We start from the raw sequence: 16,775 nt of genomic DNA, 5'->3' as shown, positions 1-16,775 counted from the left end.
TAATTATCGTAGGTTCAAACCTGTGAGAACTTAACAGTGAGGTATAATATGAATATAAAATTAATATATAAAACACTTACAAAACAATAGACGTATATAGATACGTTACAAAAAACCTATCCCGAGCTTCATCTGCAGCGGGGCAGGACTCCAGCTGCCGATGGTTAGGGCCACCGACGTACTATACGCGACATCTCCAAGATTAGATACCGCATTCTGCATTTGCATTTGTATTGCAATATTTTAATAAGATATAACTTATCTATGAAACCACTAATGGAAAATTACGTTGTGTGCCAATAAAGAATAATCGAATAACGATTAAATAAGTAACAAATACTACCTAGTTAAATATAATTGTGTAATAATAGTATTAAGCAAACGCGGATCGGACCTCGCGATCTCGCCAACTATTACCCTAGAGTTTTTCAATAGTAGCTTATTATGTTAAACCTTGTTTTATAATTAAAAGTGAAAAAATAAACTAAAAAAGTTACAGTTGCATAGTTTGTATGTTATCCTTAACCAAAATTATAGCAAAGTGGGCTTGTCTTTTTGCAAGAATTTTAATTTGCAACATGTGCGTTCTATAGCGCGTTTCTTGGTAGCAAAGCTACAACTTTTGGCAACAAAATCCTATTTACTTAAGTAGAATGCTTTTTCCAAAATATGTTCATATTGTATACCATGCTGTATACCTAGTCACTAGAGGTAGTTGCTTTTCAAATTTATTTGCGATAGTACCTAAATACAGGGTGGCTTGAGGTGAAGTTAGCTCTCGAGTGAGATGTCGTGAGTGCTCTGCCAATATTGACAGCGGCGGAGTGTCCCGAAACTTGCGACTTACCGCGAACTTAACTAGCTACCTTTATGAACTCGCGCTGCGCCGCTTTCAGAAACAGAAAAAAATTCATCTAATTCACCCGTAATATACCTTCGAATTAACTTGATTTTATGTGAGGAAAGGGTTTGGTTTAGGCAAGCACCTAACAATACAAAGGAAATCCTCTGACAATTACGGTGTTGTTTTATAAAATATCAATATTCAACTGACATATACAGCATGAACAAATAATACAGGATTTGATATCGAAGTTAGGTAGATTTCAAATTGATTTGGGAAATGCGGTTGTTATAAAAAAAGCAGGGTTTTTAATATTTATTGTAAAATTTTAATAGTCTAAAATTACTACATACATGACAAATAGATCTGAACACAAAAGATAACATTCATTGTTAAGTATAGTATCATCTGCTAAATAAAGAGCCCTCGCGGCGCGTAACTCCAATTAAGCTTCGGAGTTCAAATATCTATGAATATATTCGACTCCATAGAGTAATTTAAGCCACATAAAGCCCCCGCCGCAAAGGTCGCCCAAGCCCCTCATACCTTCTTTCAGCCTCCTTGTTCATAAATTAATTCACTTGTGCACATCTATAACCCCAAAAAGTTTTACATAAAAATAATTTCATCAAACACATAGATTCTTAACCTACATGATATGATTGTGAGTTCTACCATAACATGAACATGATCACCGCTCGCTATACTTAATTGTATTACACTTATTTTATAGTTCTTCTATTAAAATAATCCTGCTCACTATCTAAAGTTCTATGTACGGTAGATACTAATATTAAGGGTGTGTGTGTATTTTGGCAATCTCAAAATTGTGTGTGATACGTAGGTACTTTTAAATGAATTCAAGTACTATGACCGATCGCTATGGTTATATGTAATTATAAAAATGATAGCTATGCTATATTTAAAACCAATAGAATTGACAAATACCTTCGACTAAAAATTGTTCGAAGTTTATAACGAATACAAGATAACGAACTATCCTATCCTAATCATCATTTCCTGTAAGGTACACCTAGCAAAATAACCAACGTAATTTTTTCTTTAATAATAGGATTGATGTTTAAATAGTTTTCATTATTGATTGATATAACAGAACGGAATGAATCAGTTAATCTATAGATATGAAAAAACCACATAATTAAGTACATATTTAACAATTCGTGCATGTAAACTTGGTATACTGTGTATACCTATTAAAATATGTATATATAACATATAACGGCAATGACTATTCGCACATTTAACATATCATTCTTTAAATTAAGTACACCATATCACTCTCATGTGACAGTTATGGGATATTAATTATATGAATGAAATGCAGAGTGTATATTTCATCAGTCGTCATTCACCCCCAGTAGAATTACATCTTGTGCCTTGGTGCCTAACTCATATCATCTGGTGACTAACCTAACCTAATATGCGGAATGGATTAAATTTTTTCATCCGGTTCGGGTTAGGCATGGGTCTCCGGGACCGCGGTCGATGCAGTGGCTCGTTGGCAGCAGAAAGTAACGGTGATTGATAATCATCTATCATTTCTCTATCATGATCTTCGTTCTCGTGATCTTCTTCAAAATTATCAGTGTGGTTAAATATCTCAGTTTGTGCTGGTGTCGAATCTTCTATTTTCGTAGTCGTAGCAGCATCTTTGGTAACCTTTTCGGTGGCATTCACATTTACTAATAACGTGGTTGTGGCTAAAGTAGCGGCTTCTGTTATTATTTCTGGTGATGTGACTGGCACTTCGGTCGAAGAAACATTTTTATCCCTGTTGGTAGCCATGTGAATAGTAGTAGTTGACTCTGAGGTAGAATGTCTGTCTGAATTATTTTCTACGGAAGATTGTGTTGTACTGCTGGAACTACTTGTAGCTACGACAGTGGTAGATGTTACAGAGTTATTGTTAACAGTTGGAGACATAGTATTATTGCTACCAGATATTGTCGAGGAAGGCAAAAAATTTGAAAGATTGAAGAGTGGTACTAAAGTTGAAACTTCAAATACAATCGGAGATGAATTTTCAGTGCTCGTACTATCATTGATTATTGTTATTTTAATTATTTCGTGATTGAGCGTAACAGCTGAGGATTCTTGTGAGTTATGTTGAGTAACGGGATTTGTTGTTAAAATAGGCATTTCTGTTGTTGAGGATTCTACTGCAGGTTGTTTTGTACTTGAATTTGTCAAACTGGTTACTTGCTCACTTCTTGTTAAAGTATTAGTGTGGTTAGAATAAAATATTTGTTGACCATTCCCGGCACCCTGCTCGTTTATAATCACAGTGAGATCAATACTCGGATTCTCTTCTGAAGAAGAGTGTAAATCTAGTTGTGATTTGGTGATTCCTGTTTCAATCTCTTTTTCTGAGCTTGGTGGTTGCAATGTAGAAAGAGTATCAAGCTTTACAGCTTTTTGTAGTTTGTATGTTTTTGCCTTTAGACTATCATATTTTTCTGAATATTTCTTAGGAACATTCGATTTTGTTTCTTTTTTAACACTGCCTATAAGTACTGGTGTATCTGTTGATATTTGTTCTTTTATAACGTTCGTTGGGGCTAGAGTACTTGATGTTGCAATAGGGGTAGTGTCTGGAGATGGTGTGACACTGATATGCTCCACTAACTTATTATGGTTATAGAGGCGCTGGTGTTCAGCTATTTGTTGGGCATGCTTTTCTTCTAGAGATAAAACAGTCATATCATCGCTGATTCTTGCTTTTGCCATGACAAGCGGTGGTACAAAATGATCAGTGGGCTGCGTAAATATAGTTTCTGAATTACCTAGTCGAGTCATCTCATCGTGTAAGAGCCGATGTTGATAACTCTTGTTATTCTCGATGTTTTTAAGATGATCCTTACCAATCGTTTCTTGGTGTTCAGGTTGTGGAATATCATTACTATGAATAGGTTCTAGATTGAATTCTTTATCTAGAGGAATTCTAACGTAATTTTGGATGTTTAAACTCAATTTTGTTGGTGTGGAATTTTCTGGTTCTGAATGTAAACTGAACGAAGTAGACGTTTCAGTAATATGTGGCGGCGAACTACTTATCTCCTTTTCTTCGGTAGCAACATTTTCAAACGTAGATAGTTCTTCTGTAGTTACTTCCTGATCAGTGAATGTAGTGTCAGTAGCCGGCCATATTGTGCTGGTTGATGTCAGGCTCGGAGTACTCGAGAGTTCATCTTCTTCGTTACAGGATAGCTCTTTTAGCAGCTCTTCGCGTTTCTGTTTAAGAGAAATAAATGGATTTAAATTTGTCATTGTCCTAAACAAGAGCCTGATGAAAAATGATCTTCGAATCGCACCCATCTTTACCGAGTGTTAATTTAAATCATAACGGTTTATAAAGAACTCACCACATTGCCAGTACATTGAACTCGCTTTACGCCGGCCAGCCCGCAGTCGGCGGTGAGTTGCACGGCTGCACTTTCTGGCAGGTACAGTGCAGTCAGCGCCGGCAGCGCGCGCACCATGCAACCGTCCTTGCCGAGCGCCCATTGAGGCACTGGTGAAGAATAATTTATATTTAACTAAGACCAAACAGATATTACACCCACAGTTGCAATATTGTTCATATTGAAATTAAGTTGGGGATTTTTTATTTAAAATATTGGCAATGCGAGATTAAGAAATAAGTAATATGAAATTAGTGTATGTCGATAAAAATTTTTAGGAATACACATACTTGGCTAGCGCGATGACCCAAAGTGAGTCGTGGAATACATATAAGTAAAGTGGATAAATATGTTCGGATGCCCACGTTATCCGCGACTATCGGGCTTATGAAAGACTTATCAGGAAGGCCACATGTTAAGGCCAGATGTTAAGGCTAAAAAGATAAAAAGGGAAGGGATAGCCGCGGCAGGTTTGGGCCTTCCACCGGTATCCCTCTCTCCACCGAGTCTGTGGCCCGTCACTACCTTACGGAGAGTATCTTTCTCTGCGGCTGAGCTAGTCTACTCACCAGGTAGTTCACATATGAAGGAGGCTACAGTAGGCCCGCCGCAGGCTCGAGCCTCCCAGCGGTAGTCGGCGGCCGGGTCTGCGGCCGCACACAGCGGGGCGGAGCGAGCGTCCGGGGCTGAGCTCCAGTACCCTTCTCCGCTTAAGCCGCGGTAGTCCCTGCCATATTACACTCGATTTTGTATATTGATAATGAAATTATTCATTAATTGTCCATGCAAATTTGAACCTAATGGTACGTACATTAAAGAAACGGCAGCAAACACAGGGAAAAAGTGGTTTCGGTGGTGATGCAAGTCTCCTGGTTATTATTTTATAAGAACACAGCTCTCTCAAAAGTATACTTTTACAAATAATCAATTTAGTATTTATAAACACAACATAATACATATAAAACTTAAAATCTAAATCTAAAAATAAATAAAACTAATCTTAAAATAAATAATTTAAAACTATCCCCCTGCGGCATGGTGCCGTAGATGCTCTGTGCGAGGAAGCTGCCAGCTCTACGATCACCGGTAGCGTCTGCTATTTTTTTGGATAATTCCTTGAACAGTGTAGATGCATTCGGACCCCACGGGCCAAGGGTCTCGACGCCAAAAGGTACGAAATCGTATTCGGGGCCGAGACCCCTATATTTGATCTTTTTTTAATTTTTCGGCCGCCTCTGCCGCCGCGCCGGTTTTTGCAGTTGTGCCGTGGAGATGAGACGGGGCTAGGGTGTCTACACATGTGGCGTCCCACACCAGCACCCGTCACATCTTCCACGGAATTAGTGACATTCCGTCCGGTCTCTTACCATCGTCTCTTACAATACCAGCTGGCTCAAGAAGAGCTGGCACGTTCACGCTGGCAAGAGACCGGCGGAGAATATGGTTAAGCGCGGCTTACTTAGATTATGTTAGATAAATGCTTCATAAAAATTTAGTATTTCATAAATAATATATGTAACTTATCTATTTTTCGTGAATCCTCATTGCTTTGTTATGCACGTCTTTCATAACATAGATAATTGTTAATATGCAATGTTTATGAGACAGGAACATTATTCAAGTCACAATTTATCAGTACTCAGCTTATTGACTACGACTCATATTTCACTACCTGTCAGTTAAATCAAAATGATGGAATCATTGTTTATATTAAAAATACCCTAAAACATAGAGTGAAAGAGATACATGATGTCTTCAGCTGGACGTAATACATAATAAGGTATTATGTATATATCGATCTCCCGCTATATAGACTCATTAAAACACACACTTAGAAACTGTTAATAACGGAAATAGTATTATAATTTCAGGTGATATTAGCATCAACATAAAACCAAAAATGCTTGAACCTTGTCATGAGTTCAAAATCAGGACCAACTATCTAAATACCGTATCGATCTTTGGATTACTAGCCGGGCATACTCAGCCCACGAGAGAAAAAAACTGCCTAGACCATATTATGCTTAAGGTAAATAAAATTAAATACTCCTCCACTATTGCTATCTTAAAAACCACCATAACAGACCACTTTACTACACTTCTCTCACTATCTAAAGTTAAGAAATCGTCACCTGCCTGTAAAACAAAAACCAAAATAAACTTTACAAATGCTTTAAAATATCTTCAAGGAAAAAATATATCTCAACTTATGTTTTGTAAGGACCCCAACACTGTAACAGACCGTTTGATTGACATGTTAAGCGAATCTATAAAAGAAAATACTACAACTACTACGATACCTAGTACGAAGCGCATTATAAAAGCATGGATATCTCCCGGGATATTGCGCTGTATACGAAACCGTAACAATTTGCAAAAAAAGTTACGGAGTAACCCTGATGACAAAATTATCAAAAAAACATACTCTCGCTACCGAAACTATTGTAATAATCTTATAAAAAAATTAAAAGAAACTATGAAAGAGAACTCCTGATTAAATCTGTAAATGATAATAAACTACTCTGGAAAAATATAAAAAACCTAACATATACTATAACAAGAATAAAGTTACCGTAGAGCTATCAAATGTTTAAAACACTCCTACTGAATCAGCCAACTACATAAATAAATACTTTGCTAATATTGGAAAAGAGCTAGCCCAACAAATTGACGCAAACCCTCAAGACGATCTGATCTGATCCTGTACCTCAATCGCCTCCCTACACAATCTAACTCATTTGTATTATTACCCACCACACTAGGTGAAGTCTATAATACTCTGACAAATCCTCAAACTAGCAGCGCCCCCGGCTGGGATAACAAATGTAACGGATACAATAAACTAAATAAAGTATTAAACATTCACACAAAACCAAATCATGAGTGTAAAAAGCTCATAAACTGGCTTAAAACAAAAACGTACGATGAGACAGAGAATGTAATTCGATAATCCTTCACAAATCCTTTTTTTCCGCGCGCGGCCGTCTCTCACAACAGACGCGTCGCATACTTCCACAAATCGCTCGTGAAATAAATAAATTTTATTATTTCTGTTCCGCCGGTAAATAGATCGTATATCTATGAGTGTAAAGAACATTCTATAAATCACCAGTGATACACTTACGTCTTTATTGTGCGTGCATCTTATCTACTGTGGCAGCGTTAATCACCTCGAACCACTTTGACTTCAAGCAATTAGCGAATTTCGTGCCCGTGAACATGGTCGATAATCCCAATCTCAACACGGATAAACCCAGTGCAGGTAATCTGGCACGTATCACAGGCTCGCAGCCAGATTTAAACAAATTAAAGGATACCCACCACAGCGATTCTCAAATCACAATTCGAAAACGCAAACAGCCAGACTTTGAAAGTGACCTCAAAAATGACATCTTGGAATTTCGCAAGGATATGAAAGACCTGATGGATATTTGCAAATCCCAAAAGTCAGATATCACGGGTATGAAGTCGGATGTATCTGATATCAAGGACCAGCTCTCTAGCATGCGGGCGACGACTGAAAACCTGGTTATCGAACACAACCAATTCAAGGTCGATATTGCGGAGGTCAAGGATTCTCTCAGCTTTCAGTCCGGCCGGCAGGATGATCTGTGTACACGTGTCGCCACAATGGAACTCAGTGTTAAGAGGATCGAATCGTTAGAACAGGATGTCTCCACGTTAAAACAATCTTATAATAACCTGCAATTAGAACATCACTCACTACAGCAACGCGACCGCCTACATAACCTAGAAATCTCGGGGATCCCGGAAAACAAAGCTGAAAACCTTTCTATCACTGTCTCAAAGATCGCTAATACAGCTGGTGTGGAGATAACCACAGCAAATATTCTGCATGTGAACCGCGTACAACCACGGGTGGAGGTAGCTGGCAGGCCACGTAACATCGTCGTTCAATTGAACTCGCAACTTATCAAGGACAGCATTTTATCCGGTATACGAAGGCGCAAAGGTATTACCACTACGGATATTGGCATGCCAGGTGAACCAGTCAAAATATATGTAAACGAACATCTGATTCCATTCTACAAGCAACTACGCAAGGAAACAAAGGACGCGGCAGATGCAGCAAGCTATAAGTATGTGTGGGTACGCAACTGTAAAATATTCGCAAGAAAATCTGACAAATCTCCTATTATCAACGTAAAAGATGCGAACGACATTAAAAAAATTAAGTGACTTCTATTATATAATATTATTTTAAGTGCTTTAATTTTAGTGCAATTAGTCTTAGCGTTGTTTATTTTTGCTGCTCTTCGTGCTTATCAAAATCATGTAATTAATTCATATCATATTTATAACCTGTTCAAATTTATAGAAAATTACGTATCTTATGGAAATAAACTAAGTACTATTTTATGTACCTCAAAAAGTCAGAAACCGCAAAATAAGCCTCAAATTATACAAATATTAATGGTCTCAATACCTAAATTACCTAACTCCGTCTGTTTTGTTAAATATACGCCACCGTCGTCGCTACTGCATGCCCCTAGTACCCATCACACAAACATCTGTTGTTTAATAGGTATATTTACTACTATGTTTCCTTATCGCTCATTTCTTTATTTATTCCATATTGCTTATTCGATCCAACTCATTAACGCCCTTAATTCGTTAAACATAAAACTTATATTACTTCACTATGAGGGAAAATTAACATATGAACACTTAACTGAGCGTAATGAACAACAATTAATATTTTTATCCCCAATATTACATATAACAACAAACCTTTTACCTACTATTGCTAAACATTTTTCTCTATTAAATATTTATACCGCATATTTCTTTATCGAACATAATTATAAACATCGTATCGAAATTATCTTACAAACATATCGAGATTTTAAGACTAATTTTGATCTTTATTTTGTTTTTCTACAGTGAATAACACGCTATATTCTAACGTAAACACTAAGCTAAATATTTATTACCAAAATGTCCGTGGTCTTCGGACAAAGTGTTTAGATATATACAATAATATACTTCATAATGATTATGATATAATATTTTTAACTGAGACTTGGTTACAGAGTGACATTTTGGACTCAGAACTCTGTGATTTCCGATACGATGTATTCCGGTGCGATAGGAATCTTCTCCTAACTAATAAGTGTACGGGCGGCGGGGTTATGGTGTGTGCCCGTCGCAATCTTTGTGCCGCGGTGTACCGTGAGTGGTCTTGCGCGGGAATCGAATCGCTGTGCGTAAGTATACCGGGCCGAGCTCTCGGCGCCCCAACCGATTTAATTGCTGCATTAGCATATTTACCACCTGTTGAGGAAAATTTGCCAATAAACTTAGACGACATAAAAACTAATATGACGCGTATGATCGAATCGTTTCCCTCATGTACCTATCTATTATTAGGAGACTTTAATATACCTTGTATAACATGGAGTCGTAATGTAGGTTTCTCATTGTTAAATCAGGGTAGGTCGGATTATCAAAGCGCGGCTTTATCTTTCGTTGAAGACATGCATTATTTAGGCTTAACTCAATACAATTTTATTACGAACTCATGTGGCAATATTTTAGATCTGTGTTTCAGTAACTTGCCTATGCTCGTGACCCAATGTCAACCAATTTCTAAGTTAGATGTTTTTCACCCACCTCTCTTAATTGATATCTTAGATTTGTTTATAATACCTTTAAATCATAATACGATACCTCGCTTTAACTTTTTTAAATGCGATTATATTAAAATAAATGCATATATACGTAGTATAGACTGGAATACAATTTTAAACACAAGCGACGTAAACAAAGCTGTTGACATTTTTTATAACACGCTAAATGAATGTTTTGTTAAATTTGTACCCATATCATACCCAAAAAATGTCTCATACCCTATTTGGTACAGTTCCGCACTCATAAAGATAATAAAAGAAAAGAGCAAAGTTCATGCAAGATGGAAGCAGTTTTTAAACCCACGCGATTATGACGAATTTTCTATGCTTAGAGCTAGGCAGAAACGTGTACAGAGTGAATGCTTTCAGCGTTTTAGTAACAACACCGAATCATACATCAAACGCTCCCCTAAATTCTTTTGGAAATACGTAAAATCTAAACGGGGAGGCTCTAATTACCCTAACTGTTTCAATTTAGGTAGTAATCACTACAACAATGGCGTGGATATCTGTAATGCATTTAATACATTTTTTGAGAGCGTATTTGACACTACAAACTACTCTTATAACCCTAATAATAGTTCTATGAATATCAATCAGCGCGATGCACTGTCCGGTATCGATGTAACTTGCGAAATCGTGCTAAGATTTTTAAAGCGCCTAGATAAAACTAAGGGACCAGGTTGTGACGGCGTTCCACCTATCTTTTTATCCTCTTGTGCTGAAAGCCTTGCATACCCACTAACCATTCTCTTTCAACAATCATTAAAAAGCTGTATTTTCCCCTCCATTTGGAAAAAGGCCCACATCATTCCTATATATAAAAAAAATTCAAAATCCAATATTGAGAACTACCGACCTATTTCCATACTCAATACCATAGGAAAGCTTTTTGAATCTATAATTCTTAAACATATTTATCCCCTTGTGTCTTCTGGGATCTCGGATAAACAGCACGGTTTTTTAAAGGCACGTTCCACAGTTTCGAACCTAGCTTGCTTCACAAATCATGTTTTAACAGAAATGGAGGGTGGCGGTCAGGTTGACGTGATATATACCGACTTTGAAAAAGCGTTTGATCGTGTCAACCACGCCATACTTCTCATGAAGCTTGAAGCACTAGGAATTCATGGAGACTTACTCAGATGGGTCAAATCTTACCTTACTAATCGTTCCCAAGCTGTAGTTCTTGGCGGCTTCAGGTCAGATTACATCGATATCCCCTCTGGCGTGCCCCAAGGCTCCCATCTCGGTCCTCTCTTTTATAATGCTTACATATACGATATAAATACGTGTTTTGTCACCGCACGCCATCTGTTATATGCAGATGATAAAAAAGTTTTCATGCGTGTAAAATCTTTAGCAGACTGCGAACTCCTGCAGAATGATCTTAATAACCTAGTCGAGTATTACTCCCGTAATAAGATAACACTTAGTGTTACTAAGTGTCAGTGTATAAGTTTTACTCGCAGCCTTAAGCCAATCAATTACTCATACCATTTCAATGGCGTAGCGGTGAACAGAGTTGATGTTGTGCGTGACTTGGGAGTAATTCTAGATTCCAAAATGACTATGAGAAATCATGTAGACTCCATTGTAAACAGATCATATCGCAGTTTAGGCTTCGTCATGAGGACTTGTAAACCTTTCCAAAGCTTGTCATGTCTAAAAGTCGTATATTACGCATATGTGAGATCCATCCTTGAATATGCATCACCTATCTGGTCAGTTTGTTATGCTGTTTATAAAGACCGCATCGAAAAAATTCAAAAAAAATTTGTTGCTCATTTAAATTATAAATTCAAGAAAACATCTGCTGGGTACAAAGGTAACTGTCGGGAATATAATCTCCATTCACTCGAGGATAGGCGCAAAGTGGCTGACATGAGCCTACTTTTCGATATAATTAGAAATGGGTTAGACTGCCCTGAACTGTTATCTGGCTTATCGTTTCGAGTTCCAAGACGTCGAACTCGACACACAACTCTGTTTCATGTTCCCTTCCACTCCACTAACTATGGTTCTAACGCCGTCTTATCACGGATCCCACACTTGTATAACACCGAATTCTGCTCTGCCGATCCTTTTGTAGGGTCTAAGTATACATTTAAAAAAGACATATATTCCGTTTTGCTCAGAGATAACGAAAATTAATATAAAATCCGTTTTGTATTATTTTTGCCACTTGTTCTAATTCGTTCGTAAAATAAGAAAACAAGTACAAATCTTACAATAATAATATCTAAGAAGGCATATCATAACTTCTTCAAGCTATGTGTTGATGGGTACTAGGAAAATGCAATGCAACTTGTTAGAGGTTTTTTTTTTTTTTTTTTTTAAAGGAGTTTCTTTCTAAATGTTGAAATTTTTATTTCTTACTACCTAATTCTACCATTAATAAACATTCAGTTCAAATACTATGTTCAGGTATTTATTTGGATGTTACTAATGCAAATTTTATGGTCTTTTGCCAAAAGTAAATTAAGGTTTTTTAAGGTTTCGAGCATTTGTGTGTATATTGTACATTTTTTAATTTTTTTGTTATTTTACTTTGTTATGTATTGCAATTTAATGGATGACTGTCATTGGCCTTCTTTTATGTAAGCATTTATATGTTTAGTTATATTTACGGCTGTTGTTATCCTGAATACCAATAAAATAAAATAAATAAAAAACAAACACACGCACTCACTCTCATACACACACACACACACACACACACGCACGCACGCACGCACGCACGCAGGCACGCACGCACGCACACGCACACGCACACGCACACGCACACGCACAAGCCCACGCTCATGCACATGCACGCACGCACACACGCGCGCGTACACACACACACAAACACACACACACAATATCTCATAATTACCTCAAGTTACCAAAGGAAGAGCGGTGTCTCCCAACACCAATTTATTTTGCTTGCAGGGAGGCTCCATCCCTTTGATTATAATTTACGTGTTTTTAGTGAATAAAGAATTTTGTATTTCTATTTTGTATCTCTCTAAATTACGTTATCATAAGCAAATGAATTAAAATAATCATAATACTAATTAATAACTGGTGATACCTACTAACTGTCTATATACGGTGCCCGCGAGGAAACGGAAAGATTTTAACTGTCTATTCCGGATCGTATTTAGAGACAAAAATGTCATATAAACTTTTTTTTATTCGTTTAGTTTCAGAGTTAATACCAATTTAAAAAAACTGTTTTTTTTATTGTGTTTCAGTGCATAAACCCTTTATGATGGCGAAGCCGCCACTATGTGAATTAGTCTCGACTGTCTTATTGACAGATATTAAATTGACAATGAACCCTTTGAATAGATTTTATGAAAAAAAAATGTAACAATTCATATTAATCCATACATTTTCCAAAAACATGTACTCATTATGTTTAAAAACATACATTAAGTAAAAAAAAAAAATGCCGGAATGGACTTCAATTTGTATAAGATTTTTTTCCTTCTTATGACCTCAGGAACACGTGGTAAATTTTTTTCCGTTTCCTCGCGGGCACCTTGTATATAAACTTGATTATTTCAGAAAGTATACTTCAGTCCAGTCAGTCGAAAATCAGTCCTCTGAACCTATTCCATACTAAAGTTTTATAGTAAAGTTTAAGTGAGATTTGACTGAAACCTATGCTTAATTTTGGATCTACTTGCTTTGAAACAGCATCATGGCTAGAGAGGATTGTAATTGAAGAAATATTATTTAAAACCTTTTATCAAATTGTTTGCATATAAATGCCGGAATCGACTTAATTTAAGCTATTCTAGGATCTGCTCCTGGTACTAGTTTTCATTTCTTCTAGTTCAGGGATCGTCAAACTTTTGCCAAAAAGAAGAGCCAGTCACAATTTGTCTAAAATCACTCAAATGTTAATCTTTTGAGCGACGACGTGAAGAGTCGCAATTGTACGTTCAAAGAGCCACAGCGAGCCGCGGCTTGACGACCCCTGGCCTAATCTATAAACGCAAAACACTTCTGCGCAACCTCAATGTAAGTGAAATCATATAATTCATAAGTTAGAAAATATAGCCCCTCAAAAGTTTCTCCAGTACGAAAAGTGAACAACGAAAAGTTAACTTACGTCCAAGTGAAGTCTCCATCGGGATTACTGCGAATAAGGCCGACCCAGACGGCGCTGGAGATGTCCAGCTCCTTGAGATAAGCCCGCACAGCGTCGTACTGCGCTGTTGTATCCACTGTAACAAATAGGTTGATTCATCGCGCCATATTTACATACAGAACTAACTACATACATATACGGTTGTGTTTATTTAGATACCTACCTACGTAAATTAAGCGTTACATATGGTCAAAGTTACGCTCTCATTAAAACGACATGAAATACTCGTAACTGAAAACTTGGCAAGAACAATTATGTAAGTAAATACATCCATGTCTAGTATCAGGTTTTAATAATTTACTACTTTGAAATTTCAAACGTTATGTAATAAGCCGATACCATGGAAAAGAGGAAGAGGAAACTAGCACTTAATTGAGTTAGACCAAGATAACTCTGCAGCCATTTATATAGCACAGACGTGCAAGTGGTATTTAAACGTTACAATTTCTAGAATTTTGACGTTTAAATGAACACTTGCACGTCTGTGCTTCTTTGTCTGTCTGAATCTAGCAGAATCATTTCTAACGTGATAACGTGCTTTAGCTATAGGTGCAATAGATGCAAATGTCATAGCTATAGATGCAAATGTCATAATTAAGAAAAATATTCTAATATGAAAAGAACCAAAGAGGAAACTGGTTTGAGCGTATATAACGCTTGTGCAATCTCTCCGAGAGAAACAGGCTAATTTAAAACATGCAGTAATCATAACCCCGACTGTGTTGGATTTTACCCCTTTACCCGTATTTGTCCGTCTCCCCACATCAACAAAAATAGGTACGGTAATTGAAGCATCAAATTGCTTACGAGTATATTCAAATACTTAGTTTAGCATCACGAATCACTATAATATCCATAATAGCGACTTGAGTCGTTTACGGTGGTTATTATACCCCCATTATAATTACATACATGGTGATCTTAACCAGATTTATGCCCAATTTTAGTTTAATCTATCTCTTTCATTATATGTTTCGCAAAGTCCCTAAATTTGTTTGTGAACAATAATTGTGAGTTTACGAGGTCGCCTTTGCATGATATCATAAAATTTATGCCTTGGGAATCATGTTAGGGTTTCTTTGGAAACTATAATTACGGCTAGGGATGTAAGTTTGACAGATACTTGCGAGGCAAGTCGTTAATTATAGCTACGTAAATTATATTTAATCCATTAAAAAGTACCTATCCTAATATCATATAGGGAATACCATGACAAACGAATTAACATCCAACTAAAATTCTCTCATGATTACGTTCTAAAAAAAATCTTTGAAACAATTGAAATGGAAATGGAATTGAAACTATTTCAAGAAAAACAAGAAAACTAAAACTATTTTACAGTGCAATACTTTTCTGTAATTCGTGCATTTAAAACGAATTGCACTTGGACGCTGTTAGATCCACTTATCACGCGGCTGTTATCGTGAAGCTAACGGCGACAGAAGAAATATTGTTGGATATTCTTTCAACTATTTCTCGATTATATAAACACAGAATTTACATTGTCACGTCGAATGTTTAAATTACTATTTTATTTACCAGAAATCTTAAATGTAAAGAGATTCGATTACTATTCGGTGAATAATTAATGTACCTTAATGCGTAATTTTAGTTTAGATTTATTCCTGTTTCATAATATGTTTGGAGTAGGTATGCGCAATGCGTCACGCTGACAGCTTCCAGGTACAGAATGCCTGATTAACACTACTCTTGCTAACGCTGAAAAGCTCCCGGCAAGGCATAAACAGCCGTGGCCAAGCTGGAAAGCTTTAAATAAACTGCGGTCCCTGATAAGGTGGGGCAGTCTAAGCGGCTCAGATGCTCTATGTACATGTGGCACGGCTTTCCAAACCATGATGCTCATGCTGTCCTGCCCAGCGAACCCGCACACCTGTTCCGAGCAAGATCTACGGGATGCGACAGACAGGGCGTTAAGCATCGCTACCTTCTAGTCTCGCTTAATATGAATCACGAAACCATCTACACGAGAAGAAGAAAAAGACTACTCTTGCGTCACCTAACCCCAACACTAGAGATGGCTCGAGAGATTTCCCGCCACGAGACGGAAATTTGCATTAACCACCGCCAAGAGGCGTCAAGACGGCAGTAGTCTGTACTCGTATTCAAATTGAAGTCATTAATTCGGGTGCACGACGCGCCCTCAAAGCGATACCGGATGTGGACATACGTTAGTACTTCCTACGCAAAATCCTTCTTCGGTTAAACTGATGGAAACCTTCAACATGTTAGCTTTTCAGTACTAATTACGTACACACGCACGAGTGAGAGCTTCGACATAAAATTATTGTTCTATCGAGTTACGTGTAAGGAAATAAACGAGATATTGCCGTCGTGAAACCTACTAAATTACCCTTAAAAGTAAATGTTCCCGTTCAAATTTGTTGAGCTCAATTAATTATCTAACACCTACAAATATTAGATAATGTCAAACCTATTGGGGTGTTGTTTTTTTTTTATACTACGTCGGTGGCAAACAAGCATACGGCCCGCCTGATGGTAAGCAGTCTCCGTAGCCTATGTACGCCTGCAACTCCAGAGGAGTCACATGCGCGTTGCCGACCCTAGCATTCCCGCCCTCGTTGAGCTCTGGCAACCTTACTCACCGGCAGGAACACAACACTTTGAGTAGGGTCTAGTGTTATTTGGCTGCGATTTTCTGTAAGGTACTTCCCCAGTTGGGCTCTGCTCTAGAT

At 37.3% G+C, this 16,775-nt stretch overlaps 1 protein-coding gene across 1 annotated transcript in view; it reads right to left on the bottom strand.

Moving 5' to 3' along the window:
- Window positions 1–1,149: 1,149 nt before the first annotated feature.
- Window positions 1,150–16,775, bottom strand: part of LOC133518001 (mucin-2) — a 60,067-nt gene continuing 44,441 nt past the window's right edge. Inside the window, exons 3-6 of the mRNA XM_061851538.1 lie at window positions 14,023–14,137; window positions 4,836–4,993; window positions 4,228–4,376; window positions 1,150–4,096 (exon numbers count right to left, since the gene is read on the bottom strand). Of these exons, the coding sequence (XP_061707522.1) occupies window positions 2,276–4,096; window positions 4,228–4,376; window positions 4,836–4,993; window positions 14,023–14,137 (2,243 nt within the window). The 3' untranslated portion in view covers window positions 1,150–2,275. The remainder of the gene's footprint in view (window positions 4,097–4,227; window positions 4,377–4,835; window positions 4,994–14,022; window positions 14,138–16,775) is intronic.

This window comes from Cydia pomonella, chromosome 5 (genome assembly GCF_033807575.1).
Source record: "Cydia pomonella isolate Wapato2018A chromosome 5, ilCydPomo1, whole genome shotgun sequence".
NCBI lineage: Eukaryota > Metazoa > Arthropoda > Insecta > Lepidoptera > Tortricidae > Cydia > Cydia pomonella.
This window is presented reverse-complemented; position numbering and strand designations above follow the sequence as displayed.